The sequence below is a fragment of the Prenolepis imparis genome, unplaced genomic scaffold (genome assembly GCF_030444845.1).
Source record: "Prenolepis imparis isolate NDT839.2.m4 unplaced genomic scaffold, iyPreImpa1.0 SCAF_10, whole genome shotgun sequence".
NCBI classification, from domain to species: Eukaryota; Metazoa; Arthropoda; class Insecta; order Hymenoptera; family Formicidae; genus Prenolepis; species Prenolepis imparis.
The window spans coordinates 4,214,506-4,234,802 of record NW_028141168.1 but is presented as its reverse complement, the minus strand read 5'-3'; the positions used below and the strand labels follow the sequence as shown (position 1 = coordinate 4,234,802).

Genomic DNA, 20,297 nt, shown 5'->3' with positions numbered 1-20,297 from the left:
CTCTTACTTATTTTCGCTTTTTCCGGTACATGGGGAACCCGGTTATTTAAAATCGGAACAGATATGTCTTTTGGAGAAACGTTCTGATTGGTTACCCCCACTATACTTCTTTTCCGTTCCGCTTTTTCTTCTACGTACCGTGGGACTGCACCCTAAAGCTCGAGAACCAATCAAAAACTAGCTTTGATCTAAATTATTCCGTAAGATCAGAAATAACCATAATCTTAACACGTAACATGAATTTCAGTCGGTTGAAATTTTTACGTACGAAGAATTGTATACATATATATATGAGTATTGCTTGATTCGGCAACGTGATTGGTTGAATCCTTAAATTTACGGTTACGGAAAAAGTTTACGGCCTCTATAATCCAGCCTTTACCGGCGAAAACCCCGCAAATATCCTACTCGGACTTTGTTTGAGCGAGTTGCCCGGCACAATTTGCTCGCTTCAGGACACCTCCGCATTCAATGCAATATTTTTGAATAGAATTGCAACGATTTGAATTGATAAAGATAGCACATACACACATTTTAAATCACAATTTGTCCTTAAAAAACCGACTTTTTTCAAATTGCGATAACTCAGCGAAAAATTATCGTATCGAGTTCCGCCAAAGCGCATTTTAAAGAGAAAAGTTCAAATTTTCACGTGCTTTTTATCCCATTGAGCTACGTCAACTGATTCACGCCGTGCAATTCAGGAAAGTGGACCATCTATTCAACAGTTTTGCAGGTTCACATTCTATCATTTTTCATTGCAAAACTGATCATTCCACGTAATCGACACTAAAATTTTCTCAAACTACAGATTTCAAGCTTCATTTTCGTTTTTTAAACACTTCGATATCATAATTATTAGCTGAGTTATAAATTCTTGAACTTTGACAATTTTTTACTACTTTTCAAGTATACCGTTTTTTTTGGCCGAGAGTAGTTTAAACTGGATTTCAATCATAAACGACATAACCGTCTAATAGTCGTCTTTCCGACATGTCATTTCCTACTGGAATATATAATCTGTTATTATTAACTAATATAACTATATATAATTATAATATAATATATATGGTTATTGTGTGTGTTAATGATAATTTCAAATGTAGCTAACAATAAGATATAGTTATATAACTATATATTTATATAACTATATATTTATATAACTATATACAGGGTAGTGTATAAGTATTGGTGGAAAAGTTTTTTAATGACAGATTCCTGGTATTATTTGGATACGATTTTTCCTCAGCAAAAATGTCGAGGGAGGCCATCATTTTTTGCATGTTTCCACAATTTTTGCCATAAATCTTTGTAACTAAGCCTTAAATTAAAATTTTATTAAAGTAAACTCTACTTGAAATTAATTGAAGAATGTACGTGATTTTATCAATATTTTATTTCCAAAGGTTTAGTTTGCAAAAAAGCCTCTATTTTCAACCGCTTATAACTCGAAAATTATATTGGTGCCTCGAGGAAAAATCGTCTCCAAATGATACCAGGTTCCGCCAGTTTTGATACACCCTGTATATCTCAATGCTAAGGAGAAGCACGCGCGTCCACTCTCGTGTACGAACAAATCCATGGCATACGTCACCAGCGGTAGCCCGCGCGATTGGCTGGTCGGCGAGACGCGCGCGGATTGGCGCGCGTGGACGGGTGGTCGGGCGGAGGCTGTATCGATTTAAATTTGGTTTGCCGGTGCGCGTGTCAATAGTGGACGCGAAGCCGTCGTCGCGCGTTCCAGGAACGTGCCTCGTTCCCGCGTACCATATTTTCGGTATATTACATCCCTCATCGCGCCCGAGAGAAGAAGCATGTCCGATCAGAGGAAGCAGAAGTTCGCGGAATCGGCGAATGAGCCGATCGAATTCGAGAGCGCGGTGCCAAAAATCAGGTCAGTCAGTCTCGCCACGATTGGGCGATTTTCGTCCGCGAGACGAATCGAGAAGAACAGAGATAAGTTCTGTCTTTTTCTCTCTATATATACACATATTATATATATATGTGTATATACATGTGAATTGTGCACTCGGTGCAACATGCGCGACATTAATACACGTACTTACGCGTGCGTTTAATCGCGGTCGGCCACACCTCTTCGCGTATATCTTTTTGTGTGTGTATAAAAGTTATTAAAACTTATTAGTTGCTTTTTATTTACATTCAAGTATGAATATTTTTATATATTCAGATAAGACATCAATTTTTCAGTGAGCAAAAAGAACGAAGTAAGAAAATATTCTCAATAACCTTAAATCTAGCACTGTAAATTGTATCGTAAGTGGTTTGGTTTTTAACTAAAAAACGCTAAAGATAATATGACTTCTTTTATTGTTTCAATTTTTACTGTTTATCACTTAAATATATATTAAAATAATGTGAGTCTATTAGATTCACTAAAGCACACGGTTTCGATCGTGAGTAAAAACTCATAGTTAAATCTCATTTTCCCAGCATCAAAAAAGAACGTGCATTCAACTGAGTTATATGACGTCACAAGTGAGAATTATCTGACAATGAGTTTTATTGTTATGACTCTCTCCCCCGCATCACGAACGACACTCTTGCACGATCTCATCATAACGTTGATCGATAAAAGATATACTCCCCTTATCTAAAGTGTCTTATATATCTTCCGTCCTATTATACATATGTGTCATCCTACATCATCGACTACTACATTATCTTCCCGATCGCCTCGTAATATTCGATAATAATTATTGGATAAGTATTTGGATAATATTCGTTCTTTCTAGGGAAAAATGCAAAAAATTTCAAAAAATTCGCGTATTTCGCTTTTTCCGAAGAGAGATAGCCCTCGACCGATTAGACGATTAGACGAAATGGACGGTCACGTGACGAAACGTATGAGGCACGTGTGTTTGCGCCGGTGATTCGAAATATTTCGAGACTCGTGTGCGGGTACTATAATTATATTCGGCTTTCGTTGACGGATCACATATCTTATTCACGGACTCTTACGTTATCGTTTGTCGCTCTTCGTTGATATTTTAAGGCAGCAGTTGCTGAAATGGAACGGATGGGGTTACAAGGATTCCGGATTCCACGTGAACAACAAGCTCCTGATAGAGTTCACCGGTGACAGGTGAGTTTCATGGAATTTTTATGTATGTACATACATATACATATACAGAGTGTTTCTAAATAAGTGCGAAAAACTTTAGGAAATGATTCTTTGTCGAAAATTATAAGAAGGATTATATTTTTCTCTCTATATCCCTCCCTAAAGAATTACACTCCTCTAAAGGGGGAGGTAAAAATTAGGTTTTTAATTTTTTTTTCAAATTTTTTTTGAACAATTAAAAACTTTTTAAATGAAATTTGATGGACATTTTTCACTAGTGTAAAAAGGATATTTATTAATATTTTTTAAATCTTTCCGTATTGTTATAAGCAGTGTTGAGTAGTATCTAATACATGTATCTAGATATAATACATTTTGTGTATCTGAGCCTGTATCTGAGGTATATTCGAATTGAAGTGTATCTGTATCTGTATCTAGGTACAAAACATATAACATATAGTATCTGAATTGCTTTTTTCAGATACTTTTGACAGATTTTTAGATACATTTTCACATACTTCTTTGAATTGACCAATTCTTTAAATTTTTAAAAGATCAAGATCACGTAACAAACAATTGACAGTGCTATCGGCATTCTCTATTTGCTAGACAAGCAAAAAGATATTACATCAATATATCGCACGTTTTCCTCATATGAAACATTTGTTTTTTTAGTTTAAAGTTTAACACAATTATATATCGTCATCAACACCGGTTGAGCGATTATTTAGCATTGGTGATCAAATTTTAGTATCACGGAAGAAATAGTTTAACGATATCTTTGAGGCATTTTTGATGTGTTAAGATTAATGAATAAAGTCGTAAACAAAAAACATTAATAAATAAAAGATTTATTCAGTATATTTTATACATATTTATCATTATTATAAAAAAAAAAATTTAAAAGTATCTGATATGTATCTGAAATATTTTTAAAGTATCTGAGTATCTGTATCTAGATACATTTTTTCACATGTATCTGTATCTGTATCGAGATTTATTTTAAATGTATATATCTTATCCATCACTGATTATAAGGAGATGAAACTAACAACCCCTATTCAATTTTTTATTGGATTTTATTGGATTATTTACTTTTTAACCGGAATGTGATCATTCAAAAATATGCGTTAGAAAGCTTGATTCCTTTAGAAACTTCTTTATTTCTTTTATTTTTATCGTAAAATCAATAGTTTTCAAAAATATAAAAACCTAATTTTTACCCACCCTTTTGAAGAAGTGTGTAACTTCTTAGGCAGGGATATAGGAATATATGTTTATATGAAAAACCCTCTTTAATTTTTGACAATCATCTCCTGAACTTTTTCGCACTTATTTAGAAACATCTTGTATATATACAAGACGAAACCTTGCAAACTCGAAAATTCTGATTTTGATGAAATTTTACACATATGTAGGAAGTTAGGAAGAATAAATAGGTGAATTTAGGCATTTTTAGTTGCGGCCCAAAATTTTGAGAAAATAATTTTGTTTTAAACGATTTATAAAAAAATTTGTTTCAATAATTGTTTTTTCAAAATATTATTAATTTATATGATTTATATGATTTTTTCATTGAATAAAAAGTAAAGGAGCATTTTTGGGAGCGGAGGGTGATGCCGACTACGTCATACTTTGTTCGTGATAGCGGACTTCATGTCATCTCACGAATATAAGAATGTTAATGATGTGTGTAAAATAGTACGTGAAGCGAGTGCAATACATACAGTTATGACGTCATAGTTTGTGCGGTTCTAGCTTCACTTTTTCGGGCAAATGCTCCTTCCTTTATTCTTTATTCTTTGAATTTTTTTCATCCTTATGATGAGTAGAATATGCTCTTAAAGTTTGGCCACTTTCTCTGAAATATCCTATTATAAAGAGTAGTTTTACCCTTTAGAATCGTTTTTAAGCAATTAAAAATTTTTAAATTTATCTATTTATTCCCTCTACATGTATGTAAAAGTTCATTAAAATCAGAATTTTTGAGTTTGCAAAGTTTCCTTGTATTAGCGTGTGACTACTATTAAGCGCGGATAAAACGAATGTTCAAAGGCAATGTGTTAAGTGTTACAGATTTAAAGGAAAAAAAAATAAAATTTTAATATAGTATTTTAATATTTAATTTTAATATTAAAATACATACTCTTTTAGCTGTTAAATTAGATTATATATAGTAGAATCTAATTAAATATCTATATATGTATATAGGAAAAATGTTTATTGTGTTTTATCAAAGGGTTAAAAATTTGTAGTTATATTTACAGATACAGATTGTATAAATACTACTTGCATTATAATATATAATTTTTTTGAAATTTTTTCTATAGTTTGAGTTTATATAAACTAGTTATCTTAATATGTAAAACAGAGAGACAAATTATATTGTGAGTTAAAACGTACAAAAATTAGCAAAATTAAGAGAGAACAATTAAATTGTGAATTATATATATGTATAATAATTATAGATATAAAAGAAAAAAAGAGAGGAAGAGAGAGAGAGAGAGAGAGAGTGATATTTATCATTAAATATAATGATAAATTAAATTATTAAATATAAAATTCTGGAAATGAGACATGTTTAATAATTCTTGCGCAAAATTATAAACAATTATTTACAAATAAAAAGCATATAATAATCATAAAGAATATACGCACGGGTGAAAATGTAAACATTATTTTTCTAAACTCTATTATATATTTTGATATTATCATCTATCATTTCATATCGATTATTCATACAGGAAATAAATTCCGCTTTATTAAGTCTGCTTTTAATTAAGATCACTCAATATATTCGCTTTTTTCGCATTTATTCGTTTAATAATAAGATATCTCACTTCATATACATATTCTATGATATATCCAATTATTCAAAAAGAATAATTGAAGATTTGAATAAACAGAACATGATGTCAGCAGCGTTGACAGATTTTAGTATGATAAGTACATAAGTAGCTTGAAACGTTGTAATCCTCTGCGTATATTGTCTCTCTCGGTTTCGTCACACACGTTTTCCTAGCTAATGTTTGTCCAGTTACTGGTAAGCATGTCGCCATCGATGTTCCCCGCATAAGTGCATATGCACTTTTTATTTGCACTTCGTATCGAATGAAACGTTTGACGTCGAGTATCACCATCGAATTGTTTGAGAACTTTTTTCAGGCTGAAAAAAATGTAATGTGTTAATGGTTATCCTTCCACATAATTTTAATCCTCTAATAATCGAAATATCGAAGAGTTGTCAGAAGTTTAAATTTCCATAAGATCGCACTGTCTCTCAGTATATATTATATAATCTTTCCACGCATTTATTTCCTAATTATTCGTTGTTCGAAAAAAATATCATATTTCAATAGAATTTACTCTGTTTCGAGAGAGACATATACTATTATGGACACAAGTCTTGTCTAGATGGAGATACCTCTGAAATTTCCAACAAATTTCTATGGCGAGGAAAATATTGTAGCCGTTTACTGAAAAGAAAATTTAAACGATATGATAAATGAGCTTGAATAATTTTTAAAGGTTAACTAAATTCATCTAGAAATAGGCTAGCTAAATGAAAACGTATTTTTCCATTTAAAAAAACAAAAGATCACCTTGAAATCTCGATTCATAATAAGATATATGTTTTCCTTGAAACGGAGTAAGTTCTATTTGAAACATTTTTTCGAACAACGAATAGGTTGAGAAATAATTATGTGGAAAGATATTATAATGAGACAACTTGTATATGTAAATGCGAGTTTTCACATGTGAGATATGCCATTTTGTATTTTTTATTTGGAGCTTTTTCTCCTAATGATAACGATCTTAAATAAGACTTGAAAAGAAAATTTTTTAAAATGAAGAATTGCTCATAGAAAATCAAAAATAGTCAACTAATGCACAGATTTTTTTTTAGTACGGTGATATGATACGATAAATGTTTAGTAATGGGAACGATAAGAATCTTGTTTGTATCTTCTCATTATCAAAGTTACATAGCTTGGGTTCGTGTGTAAGATGTATACATATATGAGTACCTTGAATTGTATCTCGAGCTAGAATTATGTAATGTATTGTGTGTATAATAATGATTTAATTTACAGCTGTTGCACTAATATAACGTGCAGTTCGAACAGTTGACAAAGCAAGAAAATGCTCTTGTGGTTTTTGTAATTATTGTAAACTCATTACTCTTGATTTAACAATTGTGTACAACTATATAGATATTTATGTACGTTTTTTTTCTACTACATATTTTTCTTTGTACACATATGATAACAATTTACGTGAAATAAGGAGTTTCTTTCATTTCTGTTTGTTGACATTAACTCAGATGGCTAGCGCCTCGCGTAAAGTTGCTTAAAGTCATATCAAGATATAATCGAATGAAGAAAGCAAAACAAGAATAATGATGTATAATTTGTGAGACGTATTAAAATATTAAAAATTAATCTCGAAGTCTTCCCTCTCCCCCTATGCAAGATAAAATTGTTTAATTGCTAGCCTAGTAGCCTCATTAACTTTAAATATAGTAAAATTATCTTTGTTATCCAAATATCCGTTTAACCAAGTGTTCGACTTTATCCGAACGACATAGTATTTTCAAACAGAACATTGTCGTTTAATTATTTGGAAAAATCGATTATCCAAACATCTCTTATTCTCTGACTAGCTCGAAGAATATAGATGAGATTGTATTTATTTCCTTTTAAAGAGTATAGAAGTATAAATTCGGAACCAGAGCAATCAGTTAGGAATTAATTAAGCATCTAATTAATACGATTAATCTATAATTGATATTTAATAATGAGAGTGCTAATAAGTTAGTTTAAAATTAGAGAGAAGTTTAAAACTAAAAATATGCTTTTCTCTCTCTCTTTCTATTTTCTTTCCATATTGTATACATATATCATATACATACATATATATGTAAAATTAAAATTTAATATATTATATATTACATTATATATAAATGTATAAATATCATATTACCAGATATCCCATTGGAAACTTGGAATTGCCATACTTTACAAAGTGGTGCGAAAAGACCTTCGATATAACATGGGAGATGAAGCGCGATCCTCAAAATTTACCGACGCACTTTCCAGAACCGATACTCTCGACGGAATTATTGAATGCGATCGAGGAGCTGGGGATCGATCACTCGACCGACGGCGTCGATCGTCTGTTTCGTGCTCACGGTCATACGTTGCGAGAGGTTTATCTTTTGAAGCACGGCTCCTTCGAGAGGATACCGGATATCGTTGTGTGGCCGAGTAAGTGTTCATATATCTTTCAATCGCCATCATGCAAAATTTAAAGAAAAAAATAGATGGAATTATATATGTATAATATCGAGCGTGTTAATGTTCGCCCTTGAGTGGCGTTTCTCAAGGTCATTTGAAGGTCAACCTAGTTTTTTTTATAAATAACCCTAATTTTTTTTTACTTAAGTCGATTCTTCGCAATATTCGGCAAAAAGGCAATTCTAGGTCATGATATTTTCAAGGTCATTTGAAGGTCAACTTAGTTTGTTAAAATAAAATAACCCTAATTTTTTTATATAACTTTATTCTTCGTATTATTCGACATAAAAGACAATTCTAGGTCACAATATTATGATTTGAGGGTCCCTCTCAAAAACCCTACAATTTTTGTCTCAAACATTTTTCTCTTTTGCTTTATTCTTTATATATTTGAATATCTCAATTTAAATGAGACGTCTCACCCTATATAATTGACTTTTTAAGAAATTGATCTATCGACGAGGTCTATTATTTAATATATTTTTAATATCTTTTGTTAAAATATATTCTCTTTAAATATCTAAAGAGTAATCTTTCTGGAAAATAAATTTGTACATTTTAAAGTGCGAATTTTTCTCGTGCTAATAAATAAAATAAAGATACGAACCACACACAGGATATTTCAATCGTTATTTTAGAGATGCAGATTTTTTGCTTTACCTTTCGTATGCGGAATTTTCTTTTGTAAGTCTGCAATCAGCGGAAACACTACTCCGCCTATTTAATTATTATTGATGCAACTGCATAGTGCTACTAGCAATCCTTTGTCAGTTTTAATTAAAGATGTACATAATTTCTATATATATATATTTCTATTTTATTAATACTTACAAAAAAAAATAATAAAATATAAATCCATTTTATTTAGTCTTTTTAATTTTAAAAATGTTTAATTTTAATGTTTTTAATTTTAAATTTATTAATAGCTCTTTTCTGCTGTTTTAATTCAAGATTTATCAATACGATTTTTTGAGAACTTCCTTCCTCGTCGTAATTAATTTATTTTTGTTTAAAATTTAAATTATTCAGATTAATGTTTTATTAATTGTGTTTTGACTGCCCGTGTTTATATGAACTTTTATCGATGAAAGTTTAACCTCTCAATGTAATTTATATATTACCAATAATTAATTGGAACCAAACAATTTTATATTATTTATTTTTCAGGGATTTTTTTGTTATAGATAATGAAAATTCTAACTTAAATCACCGTCGATGTGTCACAATTTGATTTTATACCGCGATATTAAGGCGTTAAATGTTAAAAATACATCGTTAAAATTAAATGCATGAGAATTCTCCACAGAAATAAATCAATATTATACTCGACATGTAAGCTGTAATAAGAATAATCAATATAAACTTCGGCTTATTTGCACAAGGTTGAACAGTTGACCTAACTACTTTACGTGATTCCTTTTCTTACATTTCTCAATGTACAGAATATCTAAAAAAAGGCTTTACAATATATTAAAGGCGTATTTCTTAAATTAATTTAGACCTAATCAATGTAAGTCGAAACATTTATGTATCTTGTTAAAGATAAAACCAATCTTTAATTTATAAATGGTTTGGCTTGTCTTTTTGTATAGGATTACACCTTTTTTTAAAGTATTAAGATTTTCCGAAAATATGAATATTTGACGAAATGTGCGTTTTATATTTTTAGAATATATTTTTGTCACGTATATATTTATATATCAATATATATAAAAATATCTTGTTTCTATTTTGTGTCATTTTAAAATAATTTTGCAACTATAGCAAAAATTTTTTAGGTGCGAAAAATTAACTGAGGTAGATAAACAATTAGCAAATATTGTAATATCGTATATATTTTGCACGTAATCAATCTAAATGACAGAGACAGAATTAAAAAATTCTATCTATGACAAACGGTAATTCTATCTGTGACAAACGATATTCCCCAGCAAACACGAGTATATAACTGTTATATTGTCATAATAAAACGAAATGTAACACGCAATATAACGAGTATGTGAAGTTAGCCCCCCATTTTCTAAATTTTGAAAAAATTATTAGAGTTCTGGCTGCCCCCTCAAGAGTTCTAGAGTTCTCTATCGATTTTAGAAATAGTTCCGTCGTTTAAAGCATCGAAAATATCACTTGAAGTTATGGGGGGCTAACTTCACATTTTTCGCAACTTTAAAGCCGTATAACTTTTTTATTATTAACTTTAGCACTATAGTTGATTAAGGATAATTGATAGAACTCTTTGGGGGGCTATCAGAACTCTCAATTAAATTGCCGGTTGTCAACAAAAATTTTCTAAGTTCGATAGGGGTGAATTTTTTTTTCGGAAATCGGCAGTTCTGTTCAGAGTTCTGGTGGCCTCCCGAATAGTTCTGAAGAAAACTATTAGCATTCGAAGCTCTACGATGCGAAATAGAAAAGTTCTCGTCGATCAAAGTCGCGGATTCGAAAATTTTCAAAGTCCCCTAAAAATTTATTTCGCACCGTAGAGCTTCGAATGCTAATAGTTTTCTTCAGAACTATTCGGGGGGCTGCCAGAACTGTCAACAGAACTGCCGATTTCCGAAAAAAAAATTCACCCCTATCGAACTTAGAAAATTTTTGTTGACAACCGGCAATTTAATTGAGAGTTCTGATAGCCCCCCAAAGAGTTCTATCAATTATCCTTAATCAACCATAGTGCTAAAGTTAATAATAAAAAAGTTATACGGCTTTAAAGTTGCGAAAAAATGTGAAGTTAGCCCCCCATAACTTCAAGTGATATTTTCGATGCTTTAAACGACGGAACTATTTCTAAAATCGATAGAGAACTCTAGAACTCTTGAGGGGGCAGCCAGAACTCTAATAATTTTTTCAAAATTTAGAAAATGGGGACTAACTTCACATACTTCAATATAACACGAATGTACAAGGTTATATACACGTTAGTAGTAATTTCCTACTCATATATATTACAGCTATATAACATTAATGTAACACGTAAATAACATGTTATATAATTTTCTTAAAAATTATATAATACTTACATAACATGTATAAAAATTAGTTGTAATTTCCCATTTATACAAAATTGCAGTGATATAACATAAATATAGCGCGGTATAAGTTATAAAATTGTTATATACATGTTATACATGCAAATATGAAGGTTAGGCGCATATACAAATATGTATGTATATGCGTATATGACAAAAGTACTTACAATTAGTTCAATGTAATTAAATATAAAAATAATAAAATTTAAATAATTTATTTTATAAAATTCTTTTATAATATTTTCAAAAAAATTGTTTTATAAAATTTTTATTAAAAATTAAAAATTTTATTTATATAAAAATAGTAAACTTTACAGCTTAAATATTATAATATTATGAGCGATTTTCTCTCATTCGGACATTTATTTGTTCGCTTTCTAAGTTTTCGATCAGTTCAATATCTGAATTCTCTATTGGGATATATCAGAAAAATTAAACTGACAAAAATTAATTATGACATCTTTTTAATCTTAATAGTCATTTTTTGTAAGCTTTATATAATTCTCATGACTGAAATTTAAATACGAGATAGCTAGATCATCGCGCGTCGCATAGCGGTAAATGAAAAAACTAATGATTACTGAATATTGTTATTTTTGAAATATTGCTGTAACATTTCTCATAAAATATTACATATGTTATGTAATATTAAAGTAATGCTAATGTAGCATTTGTTATATGTATAACGTGTAATATTTCAGTTATATTGCTGTTATACTGTTATAACCAGTAAATAACAAAGAAATATAATCGTTTTAAAACACAATTATATTGCAATTACAAAAAAAAATTATGTAACATAAATATTAATAATGTATAACTCGTGTTATATTGCATGTTACTTCTAGATTATATAATAGTTATATTCTGTATTGCTGGGATCTATATTCTATCAGATACAAAAAATAGCGATAATTTTTGTTGCGACATCTAGAAATTTTTTTGAGTGTTGTTTATATCTTACCTTAGAACTTTTATACACAAAATAAGGATTAATTTTTATAAAGGAAAAATATATAATTCCATTTAAACAAATGCTCTCCTAAAGAGTTCGACAACATTATTTACCTTCTAATCCACTTGCCTCAGAAAAAATCTAAAAAAATCGTTCACCAAATTTGTTTCTAACCTTAATGACCAATTAGAAAAAAACAACTTGTGGTACCAGTCTGTACAAAAACACTACGTGGCCCAGTCTGTATAAAAAAAAAGAAATTATTTTGTTATTGTCTATTTATTTTATCTCGTATATCTTCCGTAATCAATAAAGCGAAAAAAACGCATTTTCGCTTTTTTCCGTTACAAGAAAATGTTTGCGCTCTATGCAAAATGTTCTCCATCAATATTCATGTTTGCAGAGTGTCACGATGACGTTGTCAAGATTGTCAACATGTGCGTGCGTTACGGGGCCGTCTGTATACCTTTCGGTGGTGGAACTAGCGTCAGCCGCGCGGCTTGCTGTCCCCCGGATGAACGCCGAACGATAATTTCATTAGACATGTCGCAGATGAATCGGATATTATGGATAGACAGGGATAATTTGTTAATATGCTGCGAATCGGGCATCATCGGCCAGGATCTGGAGCGAATACTTCGTTCTCAAGGATTCACGTGCGGCCACGAGCCCGATTCTTATGAATTCTCCAGGTACATGGTCTAGCAATCTTCTTTAATTATAATTTTTATATCAAATGACACACACACACACACACACACACACACAAAATGATCATCATGGACTTGTAAACATGTATTTATCCAAATTAACAAAATATTCCTAACATTTAATAGCATTTCGGAAGTTATCTGTCATCATTAGATTTTTGGGGGATATGTGAAAAACAAAGTTATGTTTAAACCACTAATGACGAAAGAAAATATGAAGCAAAGAATATGTGTTGTTTGCGCTTCAGTGATTCCCGAAATGCTATCAAATGTTAGAAATATTTTGTTAATTTGGATAAATACATGTTTACATGTTTTAACAAGTTGTTTGAATTTCTTTTCAAACAGAAAAAAACCTCAAATCTGAATTTTTTATGGAAAGGACTTAAAAAGACGAACATTTTCACACCTCGAACGTTTCTTTAGGATTTTCCAAATGGCAATAACGATTTTTTGAAATTGATCTTTTTCGAACTTTGACCTTTATTAAAGATCTCCTGAACGGATCAACTTATCAATTTTCGGTTTATGCCAAAATTTTTTCAATACCCTTTCAAACGATATAGTACAATATAGGAGGTTCCATTTGAAATTTTTGAGTTGAAGGTTCTCCTAGAGCACCGTCTTGGGGGGGGGGGGGGCAATTCCCACAATACCTTTAAAAGAGTAGCCCCTCGAAATGATCAAACACGTATTTCGCGGTTTTTCATAATTTTGAACCGTTTCCAAAATATAGGGAACAGACTTTATGGACACTATATACCGGGTGTTCAAAATAAAACAAATTTTTATCTCCAAAAATATTGTTTCTAGAAAAAATATTTCAAATAAAAGTTGCAGTATTTTAAGGGGAAAATAAGTTAATGTTATAGAAATGTTTGTAGGAGACGGTTTGCAACGTCATTTTAAAATCAACTTGATTTTTTAAAATGGAATTACCCTAAATATTTTATGTAAATAGATTTCTTGTAACATTCTGCATAAAAAATTATAAGGGTAAGATAGTCAAAAATTGAATGGTTCACGAGATATTTACATCTTAATCTGACATATTTTGATATAAAATACAAAATATCTCGTAAATTATTTAGTTTTCAATAAACTTATCTTAATACTTTTATGTACAAAATAATGAAAGGAATCGATTGGTGTAAAGTAAACACAGTTGTTTTTAAGAAAAATATCTAATTTGCAACATATTTTTTTAAAAATAATTATGCGTTTTCTTTACACCAATTGATTGGTCTCGATTTTCTATGCATGAAAATATTAAGGTAAGATTATAGAAAACTGAATAATTTACAAGATATTTTGTATTTTATGTCAAAATATGTCAGATGTTAAGATGTAAAATATCTCGTGACTCGTTCGATTTTTGACTATCTTATCCTTATAATTTTTTATGCAGAATGTTACAACGAATCTATTTGCATAAAATATTTACAGTAATTCCATTTAAAAAACTCAAAATGACCTTAAAATAACCTTAAAAACCGTCTCCTACAAACATTTCTATAACATCAACTTATCTCCCCCTTGAAATACTGCAACTTTTATTTGAAACATTTTTTTCTAGAAACAATATTTTTGGAGATAAAAATTTGTAACACTTTATTTTGAACACCCGATATATCGCGTATATTGATGATGCGCGAAATGGTTTGATGAAAGAAAATTCGGTTGTTTCTTTATGATACGTGTACTTAAAAGATCTTTTTCTGTCAAATGAGGATGGAATCAAGTTGAAGTAATATATACTTAAAAATCCGAGTCGAATCCAATAATCAAGTTTCATTTTCTAGGATTCGAATAATACTCATAAAAAATAATAGTTCATTAATTGTACTTGCGAAATAATCGAATCTAGGACAATTATATTCAAATTTTAGATTGAGTACTACAAGGAAACAATACTTAAGTACTTATTACTTCGAGATAGTACTTATAAGTACTTATTACTATATAGTAATAGTAGTAGAAAGTACTTAAGTACTTTAGTTTTAGTACTTATAAGTACTTCCTATTGTAAAAAATATAATAAATACTTATAATACTTTCTATCGTAAAAAATATAATAAATACTTATAAGTATTTTCTATCATATAAAAAATACAATATAATAAATACTTATAAATACTTTCTAAAGAATCGAATTTTTTACAAGTAATATTCAAACTCTAAAATTACAATTTCTCATAAGTAATCACAAAAGATTCGAATATACTTGATTCAGGTTCGAATACTTGAAAGTATTGCTTTTATTTTTCGAGATACTTATAGAGAGTACTTATTCGAGTCTCTTTGAAAGTTCTATTTTTTTCGGAGTAATCATAGAGTTCAAAACTATACAAATAAATTCGAACCTACTTGTAAGATACTTAATCCCATCGTTACAAATTAGTATCAATACTGTAACAATTTCTACTCGATATGAATTCAGTTAGAATTTGCAGTAATTTTCCAATAACAATTTGTACATTTTGCTGTAAAATAAAATTCAAAATTAATTTTATTTAGTAAGATACAGATTATATAATAAAGGTGGGTGATAATAATCATTTTGAGAAAATGCAATACAAAACACACACATTTAGCCATAAAGTCGATACGATAATTAAAAAAAAAAAGCTTAAAGTTAACATGAATAATGAACAATGTCAATTAACATCTTGCAGCGTGTTGTTCAATAATGTTAGTATGTGTATAGTATGTGTAAATTTCACAAACGCAATTATATATAAAACATTAATATGTATATAAACACACAATAATTGGTAAACATGACAATGACACGAGACATACTCTTTGTAAGTAATCTTCTTTTGGAATTCAATATTGTAGCCCGGAGAGTGAGAGCGATGGGCTACTTTAAATGCGCAACAGATAAAAGACAATTGTTACATTCATTTTTTCCATAAAAAAAGTCTCCAATACAGATTCCATACCTTAACAAAAACGTATCTCAATGATTTGCATACGCTGCATGCATCTGAAATGTTAACCCCGAAAGACAGACAGAATATAGTTAAGGCTTCTGGGTCCTCGCCGCGGCAATGTTAGATTGTGACATCAGAGGCGAGAAAGCACACGCTGAAAATTCTTAGATGTCATTTTTAAATGAAAAGATATTTCGATGAAACACTATTTTTAGATGGTTTTAGCACACTTTTAAAATACCTCGAAAACTATTCTTTTTCCTTAATAATCGATGAACAATCGTAAAAAAATCGTGATATCAGACTTTGTCATGAATTACTAATACGCATGTGTAAATAAGACTAGACGGATTGGGCCTCACATTACAGTCATTTTACAACTGTCGATTGATTATAAAGGGAAAAAGATAGTTTTCGCGATATTTTGAAGAGTGTACTAAAGCTATCTGAAGTACTTCGAATTATCTTTTTATTTCGAAATCTAAGAATTTTTAGCGTGCGTTTTCCCGCCTCTGACGTCACAATTCCAACATGGTCGGCGAAGAGCCAGGAGTCTTAAAAATGTTTTTTGTAATGTGAAAAAAAATGTGTGCGAGGAAGAAAAGAGATAAAAAAAAATAACTCGTCTCATGAACAGTTTAGGCGGATGGGTGGCAACTAGGGCGAGCGGCATGAAGAAAAACACGTATGGCAATATCGAGGATCTAGTGGTGCGAATACGAATGGTCACCGGTAGAACGGAGGATCCCGTTATCACCTTGGAGAAGGGTAGTCTGGTGCCGCGGGCATCCTGCGGCCCGGACTTCGATCACATGATCCTCGGCAGCGAGGGTACCCTAGGTGTCGTTACGGAGGTCGTGTTGAAAATAAGGCCGTTACCGCGAGTGGTGAAATACGGCAGTATTGTGTTCCCGAATTTTCATAACGGCGTTCTAGCGTTACGAGAGGTGCGTATTTTATTTTTCTTTCATATACATACGTACATGTTGACTTTCCCATTAACCGACGATGACGAAGGCCCCATCGTGCTTTCTTTACCTAACACTTGCCTAATACAAATACTCGTGATGGCAGTGAAAAAGAAAAAAACAGCTCCGTGTATTGCGCACGTCCGGGTTTAGGTAATAAAAGGAGAGCACGATCTCTCTCTCTCTGTCGCAAGTAGAGAAAATGTCAAACAGAAGAATATATAGGATGGGCCATTTCAATGTCTCATACTAAATATTTATTTTCCTATGCCTTTTACAAAAAAATGTTTCGCACAAAAGTTATTTGACTACAGAAGACACAGGACAGTGATAGCAATTTGTTTATAGGTGGCGCCATTTTCGAGAAATTCAACTATATGTATTAGTTAAGGATTTCCTTGATTTTTCGATGAGTTGCACAATTTTTTTATTTTGTATATTAATATTAATATCTAGAGCATATCGAGAAATAGATATGAAACAGATATGACGTTTTTTTTCTGTTTCACAAAAAAGCACTTTATTTGCGATGAGTAATCCATTTTGACATTAAAGTGATTTAGTAGTATTATGCAATAACTATATTGAATATCACTACCAAAAAAAAAAACCAAATAAAATTTAATTTGAGCAGAAAGTCATTATACGGAACACTAATATTCCAAAATTAGAAAATTAAATCGTAAATCGTACAAAAAAAACAAAGAAAATTCTTAACTAATATGATGAATATTGGATTTGGCTCGACGATACCTATAGTTTTTAAAACAAAAAAATGATTTTTATATAAAAAAAATGATAATTAGTAAATTTCTCGAAAGTGGTACCATCTGTAAAAAAAATTGATAAAACTGTCTTGTTTTTTTTTTAAAAGAGGGGAAACATTGTATAGATCCCCCTTAAGGTTTCTGGCTCTTCACCGACTATGTTGGAATTGTGACGTCAGAGGCGAGAAAACACACTAAAAATTCTTGATGCCATTTTGAAATAAAAAGGTTAGAGATGGCTTTAGCACACTCTTAAAATACCTCGAAACTCGATCCTTTTCCTTTTATAATCAATCAACATCTGTAAAATGACTGTAATATGAGGCCCAGTTCGTCTAGTCTTTGCACATGCGCAGTTATTTCGCATGACAAAGTCTGATATCACGATCATTTTACGGAAGAAGTGTTTCATCGAAATATTTTTTCATTTAGAAATGGCATCTAAGAATTTTCAGCGTGCTTTCTCGCCTCTGACGTCACAATCTAACATGGCCACGGCGAGGACCCAGGACTCTTAAAGTCAAATCATTTTTATGTGAATCTTTTTTCTTTATAAAATGGAAAAAAAATACTTTTAGGCCAGTATTCAGAGTCCGTTCTTATTTCAAGACCGTCTTAAGTAATGTCTTGTCTTAAGATGCAAATACGGCTCTGTGATTGGTTAATCACATCTTAAGATTGTATTTAAGACAGTCTTAAGGGCAGTTTATAATGGCAGTAAGCAGTATAGAGTAAGCAGTATGGCCGGTATTCATAGTTGGTTCTTATATTTAAGAATGTCTTAAGTACAATCTTAAGATGTGATTAACCAATCACAGAGCCGTATTTGCATTTTAAGACATTACTTAAGAGGGTCTTGAAATAAGAACGGACTATGAATACCGGCCTATGAAATGGGATTTGCCGATTTTGTTACTCCCGGTCTTTATATCCACTAAAAACAGTATACAATGGCAATAACAAGGCTGTAGGAATAGAGAGTATACTGTTTTTAGTGGATGTAAAGACCGGGAGTAACGAAATCGGCAAATCCCATTTCATACTGCTTACTGGCATTGTAGACTGCCCTTTAAATATAAGAACCGACTATGAATACCGGCCTTAGAGTAAGTTATTAAAATAATTCATCCTATATAATCGCTCTAATGAATATGCATATAGATCGCGAAGGAACGATGTCAGCCCGCCAGTATACGCCTAATGGACAACGAACAATTTCAAATGGGACAGACTCTACGCCCGCAGGCCGGTTGGGGCGGCCTGATACTGCAAGGATTAAAACAACTTTACATCACCAGAATAAAGGGTTTCCGATGGGATCAGATATGCGTGGCGACGTTGCTGATGGAAGACGACGCTGCGGCGGACGTCGCCGCCCAGGAACGGAAAATCTACAAGATAGCTGACAAGTACGGGGGCATTCCGGCGGGCGAGGCGAACGGCGAACGCGGTTACACGTTGACGTTTGTGATAGCGTACATCCGGGATCTCGGACTCGAGTTTAACGTGTTGGCCGAATCGTTCGAGACCTCCGTTTCCTGGAACCGGGCGTCACCCTTGTGCAGAAACATCAAGTCCCGAATCGTCAGGGACTGTCACGCGCGCGGCGTACGCAGATACTTCATTTCCTGTCGCGTCACGCAGACGTACGACGCGGGTTGCTGTATATATTTTTACATGGCGATCAGTTACGTGGGTCTGGAGAATCCCGTCGAGACCTACGAGGCCCTCGAGCACGCGGCACGCGAGGAGATACTCGCCAGCGGTGGATCCCTCTCGCATCATCACGGAGTCGGCAAGATACGGGCGTCCTTTTATCCCGAGGCCGTCGGCGATGCCGGCGTCTCCCTTTATCGAGCGACTAAGGCGCATTTGGATCCGCATAATATATTCGCGGCTGGTAATATGGTCTCAGGGTATAAATCAAAATTGTGAATTTTGTCAAGCGTCATCGTCAAGTCATATGTGTGGCACTGAAGGATAATCCGTAGAACTGTTTTCTATTATAGTGTGACGATTTGTTAAACTGGTCACATTGATGCAATTCCCTACTTTCAATCGAAAGTTAGGGTAGCTCTTCAACTTGCTATTAGGATTATTCTGCGCGCGAAATTTCTTTTAGCGAATGATGCGAATCTCGTTGACGGAATGCCGCTACTAATGTAAAGAGAATAATTCGATATTTTCATCGACGGAAATATGCGAGAATGCACGTAGATAGCGAATGTTTTCAGGTTAGGCAACTGAAAATTGTCGTTTTACTAACTCGCCATAATAGTTATAGAGAAAGAGAGAGAAAGAGAGAGAAAGAGAAAGAGAGAAAGAGAAAGAGAGAGAGAAAGAGAGAGAGAGAGAGAGAGAGAGAGAGAGAGAGAGAGAAAAAGGAGAGAGACTAGTATACATTATAAATAATTATGCACCGTGGCGTTATTTGGTACAAATACGGAATTGTAATAATTGTATCGGCATTTTTATAAATTATTATAACTAAACGAGAAACACACACGTGTTTACAAGATTTATCTTAATCTATCTCTATCTGCTATCATA

The 20,297-nt window shown here is 31.9% G+C and overlaps 2 protein-coding genes across 3 annotated transcripts in view; one reads left to right on the top strand and one right to left on the bottom strand.

The window, feature by feature from the left end:
* Positions 1-1,702: 1,702 nt before the first annotated feature.
* On the top strand, positions 1,703-20,246 carry Agps (alkyldihydroxyacetonephosphate synthase). Of its 2 annotated transcripts, none has more exons than XM_083048831.1 (6): positions 1,703-1,894; positions 3,017-3,106; positions 8,072-8,352; positions 12,770-13,058; positions 16,650-16,959; positions 18,909-20,246. In XM_083048831.1, the coding sequence occupies exons 1-6, from the start codon at positions 1,815-1,817 to the stop codon at positions 19,680-19,682; spliced, it is 1,824 nt and encodes a 607-aa protein (XP_082904957.1). In that variant the 5' UTR covers positions 1,703-1,814; the 3' UTR covers positions 19,683-20,246. The 2 variants fall into 2 exon arrangements, with proteins under 2 accessions (XP_082904957.1, XP_082904958.1); XM_083048832.1 differs by lacking the exon at positions 1,703-1,894 and adding an exon at positions 1,901-2,228.
* The window catches only part of Hel89b (histone acetyltransferase 1), a 31,406-nt gene continuing 16,833 nt past the window's right edge, over positions 5,725-20,297 (bottom strand). Inside the window, exon 15 of the mRNA XM_083048829.1 lies at positions 5,725-6,251. The gene's annotated coding sequence lies outside the window, so the exon portion shown is untranslated. The remainder of the gene's footprint in view (positions 6,252-20,297) is intronic.

Coding starts and splice junctions, on each gene's coding strand:
- Agps (XM_083048831.1), top strand. CDS start 1,815: ATGTCCGATCAGAGGAAGCAGAAGTTCGCGGAATCGGCGAATGAGCCG. Junction 1,895..3,016: donor AGCGCGGTGCCAAAAATCAG/GTCAGTCAGTCT, acceptor TGATATTTTAAG/GCAGCAGTTGCTGAAATGGA. Junction 8,353..12,769: donor GGATATCGTTGTGTGGCCGA/GTAAGTGTTCAT, acceptor TCATGTTTGCAG/AGTGTCACGATGACGTTGTC.